This window comes from Rhincodon typus, chromosome 21 (genome assembly GCF_021869965.1).
Source record: "Rhincodon typus isolate 14 chromosome 21, sRhiTyp1.1, whole genome shotgun sequence".
NCBI classification, from domain to species: domain Eukaryota; kingdom Metazoa; phylum Chordata; class Chondrichthyes; order Orectolobiformes; family Rhincodontidae; genus Rhincodon; species Rhincodon typus.
In genome coordinates this window covers 6,073,327-6,080,000 of record NC_063352.1, presented here as the reverse complement: position 1 = coordinate 6,080,000, position 6,674 = coordinate 6,073,327, and the positions used below count along the sequence as shown (strand labels likewise).

The 6,674-nt window shown below is 44.2% G+C and overlaps 3 protein-coding genes across 10 annotated transcripts in view; 2 read left to right on the top strand and 1 right to left on the bottom strand.

The window, feature by feature from the left end:
- lyrm1 (LYR motif containing 1) overlaps positions 1 to 1,294 on the bottom strand; it is a 14,025-nt gene extending 12,731 nt beyond the window's left edge. For 3 of the 8 annotated variants that reach the window (XM_048609813.1, XM_048609808.1, XM_048609815.1), the window contains exon 1: positions 630 to 1,033. Coding sequence is in view for 7 of the 8 variants with exons in the window: in XM_048609808.1 (XP_048465765.1) it covers positions 630 to 647 (18 nt within the window). In the remaining variant the exon portion in view is untranslated. The other 5 variants (XM_048609810.1, XM_020534206.2, XM_048609812.1 and 2 more) reach the window with 4 other exon arrangements.
- The window catches only part of LOC109935637 (dynein axonemal heavy chain 3), a 214,009-nt gene that overhangs the window by 70,427 nt on the left and 136,908 nt on the right, over positions 1 to 6,674 (top strand). The gene's annotated exons all lie outside the window — the stretch shown is intronic.
- Positions 1,414 to 6,674, top strand: part of dcun1d3 (defective in cullin neddylation 1 domain containing 3) — a 148,698-nt gene continuing 143,437 nt past the window's right edge. Inside the window, exon 1 of the mRNA XM_020519099.2 lies at positions 1,414 to 1,841. The gene's annotated coding sequence lies outside the window, so the exon portion shown is untranslated. The remainder of the gene's footprint in view (positions 1,842 to 6,674) is intronic.

Here is a 6,674-nt window from a genome sequence, read left to right as displayed (position 1 = left end):
CTGCACCTTGTTGTCTCGGATTCTCCAGCATCTGCAGTTCCTACTATCTCCGACTAAACATTTTGCCTTGCATTCGTCAGGAGAGGGACTAGGTACCAAATTTCAAAAGGAAGAACAATTTGTATTACAGGAGATTTTTCTTATTACGCATCAATGAAAAACGCAAGAAAGCAGGGCTGGTATGTATCATCTGACAGAAATATCGATAGTCCAAAGATGTGCAAGTTAGATGGATTAGCCAAGCTAAATTGCCCATAGTGTTCAGGGATGTGCTGATTAGTTCCGTCAGCCATGGGAAATACAGGGCCACAGGGATAGGGTATGGGCCGGGGTGGCATGCTCTTCGGAGGGTCAGTATGGACTCTCTGGGCCGAATAGCCTGTTTCCACACTGTAGGGATTGTATTTAAAAAGTTTTATTCAGCAATTGGGGTGTATCTCCCCACGGCCCAGGTTCAAAAGCCGAGAGCTGTCTCTAGAAATTCATGACTGATGCAGAAAGAAAAAGAAGGCAAAACGCTCGAGCGAACGACTCGTTTCTTTTCTTCCCCAGCCCTTACCAAACCCCACAAAAACTACCCAGCCACAAGGTGATGATATCAGGACACAGGGAGAAGGGGAGGGCCTCACCTTTTTAAGATGAAGCATCCAGCCGCAGCTCACTCTCCAAACATTCAGCCGCCCGTCACACCGACCATTCGTCCATCACGACAGCTCGCCGTCTTTCTGGTTTGTGGGTTTTTAAATAAAAGAAGATAAAATAAAGACGTGAAGTAATTTCTCTGCTGTCGGGTGACCTCACGTTGGATGGAGACCGAGCCACCCGCCGGAAAACAAAATAAAACTACTATTTTCTGTTTTGCGTTCGGTCGTTACCAGAGAACTGGGATGGATAAAGAAGCGGAATATACCGAACTTTAGAGAGAGCATACAAGCGGCGGTGTCACCACCGATTCACGGGAGAAGGGTGCCGGGGAGACACCGCGAAACTGAGATCCCAACGGAAAACCACACGAGCCCCAGCACTGCGCATGCGTATCACTCACCAGGCCAGGAGCGGCACGCACGCGCGCGCATCTCCTTCCCTTTGCCCTCTACCCCGCTCAACCTTCCCCCAATCCCAAAGCCAGAGCGCGACGCCGCGTCTGCCCGCAAACGCGCGCAGCTCCGACCGCTCACCAAAACGCGCCGTGCGCGCCCACCAATCCAGGTTCCAGGTTCACGCCTGTCCTCGACCTGCGCACGCGCATTTCCCTCATCGCCGCCGGACAGCTGATGGAAATGCGCATGCGCAATTCCGCCGGACCGGGCATATCGACCCGGACAGCTCCGATCGGCTCCAACGCCTTCCGCGCATGCGTTGGCCCTCCACCTCTCCCCGCCCCCTCCTCGCGGCGGTGTGGCCTCGTGTTACCAACGTCATGGCGTCACTGTTGTCTGACCGCAAGGTTTGATGAGGTAATGCGCAGACGGAAAGCTGGCTGCCCGGCGCAGTAGGAAGTGATGAGGGGAAGTTTCTGTCTCCTCAAATTATCCGCGGAACGGTGGCCGTTTCTCCGTCCGTGCCTTTCGCGAAAAGCCGAACGTTAGTGTCCGTCCGGGGTGACTATGCCTCTGAAAAGGTCGGGTTGCCCGGCCGTGATGATGTCGTGAGAAGGCCCGGCGCCTTTCCTGCCTTTCCTCTCTCCGAGGCCAAGGGAAGCCCGTCGTTGTTTCAGTGCCTTCGCGCAAACCTCTGACTCCTCACCCTGAATTAATATTCAAAAACTCTACAGCCGTCTGCTTTTCAAACTTGCTCTCCCGGAAAACAGGATGATGGCTTGATCACGTTTCATGTTATTTGTAAGTTTCTGTTTTTCAACATTGACCTGGGTTGTAACAGTAACGGTGTGGGGTAACGGCGGTTGGGCTTTTTGTTTTGGTGAAGCAATTGATTCAAGTCTGAATCAAAGAAATATCTCCATCACACGTGGCACTTTCTATCTTATCTGAGTCTGTGTGATGGGTAACTTTCCTTCTGTTATGGGTGTTGAAATCTGGCTTGCCTGCTAAAACGAGTGATGGCCTAATTTCCTCTTAAATCCATGGGATGAAATGTTCCTTTCAATGGAAAAATAAATGTTGGTGATAAGGCGTAGAAATGGTGTGCTTCTAAGCGATGATTCTTCAATGATAAAGTAGAGGGAGAAGGGCTTCAAGATAGATTGTTGACAGGTTGATCTTCGTGACGGTAATCAATTACAGGCATCATCAATGGTCCTGCACGCAAGTACTATGTTCTGAAATGAAGTTACAGTTTGAATGGGGGAGGGGTGGCAATGGAGCATTGTCGAGCAGTTTGTTTTTAACTTGTCTATTACCTAGTTCAACCTTTCCTACAGATGAGAATTTCACTCTCCTGGGATTGCCCTGTCATTGGAATTACAGGTCTTTTGCGTGCACTATGTTACTACTGGAGTTAGGTTTCAGATTAATTCATCACAGAATAGTGACAATCTGCTTTCAAGTTCTTGTGTTATGCATGCATGTGGACATTGCTGAAACCCGCTTACTTCTAAAAGGAAAACATTTTCTATAACCTTTCACAACCTTGGAATGCCCCAGAGCATTTTTATAGTCAACATGTTATTTTCAAAGTCATTTTTGAAATGCAGCAGCCAATTTGCACATAGCAAGGTTCCACAACAAAAATGTGTTAGTGACTAGATAATCAGTTGTAGGAATGTTCATAGAGGGATAGATATTATTCTGAACACCAGGTTAGATTTCAACTTCTTAGCCATAGAGATTTTACAACATGGAAAGAGGTCTATTGTGTCTACACCAGTCATCAAATATGATCTATTTTAATCCCATTTTCCAGCATTTAGCTTGTGGCCTAGTATATAATCGAGTTTCAACTGTTCAGCTATATAGTTTTTTAAGTTACTTGAGGTTTCTGGTCTCTAACACCCTTTTAGACATTCTGTTCTAAATACCCACAACCCTCTAGGTGAAAAAGAAATCCTCAAATCCACTCTAAGCTTCCTGCTCCTAACCTTAAAACTGCCCCCTCGTTATTGACCCCTCTATTAAGGGGAAAAGTTTCTCCCCATCTGTGCCCCTCAGAACTTTGTACACTTTGATCAGATCCCTCCCCTCAGTCTTCTCTCCTCTAAGGAGGACAACTCCAGCCTATCTGGTCTGTGCATAGCTGAATTGTTCCAGCCCAGGCATATTTAGATTTCTAAAAGGATTCAATAAGATGTCACATAAAAAGGGCTGCACAAGGTATAAGCTCTTGATGTGCTGAGTTTCTCTGCTTTCTAATTTTTTTTCAGATCTCCAATTTCTGCAGTACTTCGCATTTATTATAAACGCTCTTGAGATTGGACTAATGTATTAGAATTGGTGAAGGTTGATTTAAAGGGCAGAAAATGGAGTAGCAATGAATAGATTTTTAAAATAAAACCCAAAAGAACTGTGGTTGCTGGAAATCAGAAACAAAAGCAGAAATCACTGGAAAAACTCAGCAGGTCTGGCAGCCTCTATGGAGAGAAAGCAGAGTCAAAGTTTTGAGTCCAGTGACCCTTCTTCAGAAGTAATTAGCTGGGAAAAGGTTAGCCTATATGCTGAAGATAGGACTGGGGGAGGAGTAAATGATAAGTGGAGATGGAGTGAGGGACCATTAGCTGACACTGGGTTGGCTGTGGTAGCAGCCTAAATGATGACAAGGCTTTGGTGTATGGGGTTTGGGGTAAGGATATGGGAAAAGGTGCTCAATTATTGAACTCTTGAATCCTGAAGGTTAGAGCTAGGTCTCAGGTTGGCAAGCAATAACTAGAAAAGTCCTGAATTTCAGAGATCCCATTATTTACCATTGATTATCAGTAATTTGGTTGAAGGATCTGAGTGTAACCTTATCAGTTTTGTCGATAAGGAACTAGGTGAGAAAGTAAGCTGGGAAGAGGATATAACCTGCAAAGACATTTTATATTTTTAACTGAGTTGGCAGGGGGGTGCGGTGTAATGATAGGAAATAAGGTTGTTCACTTCAGTAGGAAGAATAGAAAATCAATAGTTTTCAATTAGAACCTATTAATATTTGATGTTCAGAGGAATGTGGGTGTGCTTATACAACTAGTACAGAAAATTAACATATAGGTAAAGCAAGAAGTTAACAAGCTTTTTTTGGCATGGCTATTGCTATGTAGAAACATAGAAAATAGGAGCAGAAGCAGATAGGCCAATCAGCCCTTTGATCCTGCTCCACCTTTCAGCACAAAACCCTGTTTCCACTTTCTCCCCATACCCTTTGATTCCTTTAGCCCTAAGAACTATATCTAACTCACAAAACATTAAATATTTTGGTCTCAACTACAGTCTGTGGCAGAGAATTCCCCAGCCTCACCACACGCCGTTGTAAATGACCTACCCTTGTCCTTAAATTGTGACACCTGGTTCTGGACTTCCTGGTCATCAGGAACATCCATCCTGTGTAGTCCTGTTAGAATTTTATAGGTTTCTATGAGAAAAGCAAAGAAGTCACATACCGAGCTTTGGTGAGACCTACATCTGGAAGACTGAACAGTTTTGCTTTCCGTGTCTAGAAGAATTTGCCTTGGACATAAAAATGTACGAATTAGAAGCGGGAGTAGGCCATTTGACCCTTCGAGCCTACTCTGCCATTCGATAAGATCGGGGTTGATCTAATTGTGGGGTCAACTCTACATTCCTGTCTATCCCTATACCCTTTTACACCCTTGTCTGTCAGGGCACAATGAAGATTCAGTTGATTGTACTATGAGGGGAGACAGCAGAATGGGCCTATAGAGTCATACAGCACAGAAACAGACCCTTCGGTCCAACCAGTCCATGCCGACGTACCCACATTCACCAATGCCTCAGGAAGTTCATTCCACATGCGAACCAACCTCTGTGTAAAAACATTGCCCCTCGTGTCTTTCACCCTTTCACCCTAAAAATGTGCCCTCTAGTCTTGAAATCCCCCATCCTAGGGAAAAGACAACTACTATTAACTCTACCTATACCCCTCATTATATAAACTTCTATAAGGTCGGCTCACAACCTCCTACCCTCCAGTATAAAATGTCCCAGCCTATCCAGCCTTTCTTTATAACTCAAACCTTCCATACTTGGCAACATCCTGGTAAATCTTCTCTGAACACTCTTACTCTGGTGTTTAGTAATTGGAGTTGACCTCATTGAAATGTGATATTATGAGAGAACCTGATGTGGTGGACATGATATGATACACCTCTGGGTCAGGTGGGACTTAAACCCAAGCCATCTGGCTCAGAGAAAGGCATGCCATTACTGTGCCACAGGACCCTATTAAATAAGCAATTTTGTAAACGATAAAGGTAACTTGACGTGGTAAGTGCAGAGACACTACTTCCCATGGTTGGTTAGTCTAGAACTAGGAAGAATGAGGTGTGGAGAAATTTCTTTTGGTTTGTGCATCTTTGCAATTCTCCATCCATTGAGTATACTGACAGCATTTTGGACTATAAATCAAATTAAAGGAAATGGGAATATGAAGAGAGTAGAAATTAGAGATCAGTTATGATCTTATTTATTCGTGAAGGAAGTAGCGTTGGTATATGTTATTCCTATTTCTTTTATGTCCTAAATAGAGTCATACAGCATGGAAACATGCCCCTTTGGCCCAACTAGTCCACGCCAAACTTGTCCTCAAACTAAACTAGTCCCACCTTACCTGCATTTGGCCCATATTCCTCCAAACCATTCCTATTCATGATCTTATCCAAATGTCTTTTAAATGTTGTAACTGTACCTGCAACCACCACTTCCTCTGACAGGTCATTCCACACACGAACCACTCTGTTTTTAAAAAAAAGTTGACCCTCATTCTTTTTTAAAACTTTCTCCTCTCATCCTGAAAATTTGCCCCTTAGTTTTGAACTCGCCACCCTATTTAAAAATCCGTTGCTATTCACCTTATCTATGGCCCTCATGATTTTATAATTCTCTGAGGTGAGGGGTAACCTTTATAGTGTATTTCTATTACACAAATCCTCCATTCCTCACAATGGCCTGGTAAATCTTTTCTGAACCCTCACCAATTTAATAATATCTTTCCTATAGCACGGCGACCAGAACTGCACACAGTACTCCGGAAGAGGCCTCACCAACGTCCTGTGCATCCTCAACATGACATCCCAAGTCCTATACTCAAAGGCCTGAGCGATGAAAGCAGACATGTTAAATGCCTTTGTAACCACCCAGTCTATCTGTGATGCAAATTTCAAAGAATTATGTACCCGAACCCTGAAGTGTCTCTGTTCTACAGCACTACCCAGTGCCCTACCATTAGCTGTATAAGTCATGCCTTTGTTTGTTTTACCAAAATGCAATACTCTGCATTTATCCAAGTTAAACTCCATCAGCCACTCAGCCCATCGACTTAATTGATCAAAATCTCTTTGTAATCTTCGATAACCTTCTTCACTGTCCACTGTTTCACCAATTTTGGTGTCATCTGCAAACGTACTAACAATGCCTCCTAAATTCTCATCCAAATTGCTTATATAAATGACAAACATAAGTGGACCCAGTACTGATCGCTGGTCACAGACCTCCAGTCTGAAAAACAACTGTTTGTTACCACTCAGACAACAAGGTGCAGGGCTGGATGAACACAGCAGGCCAAGC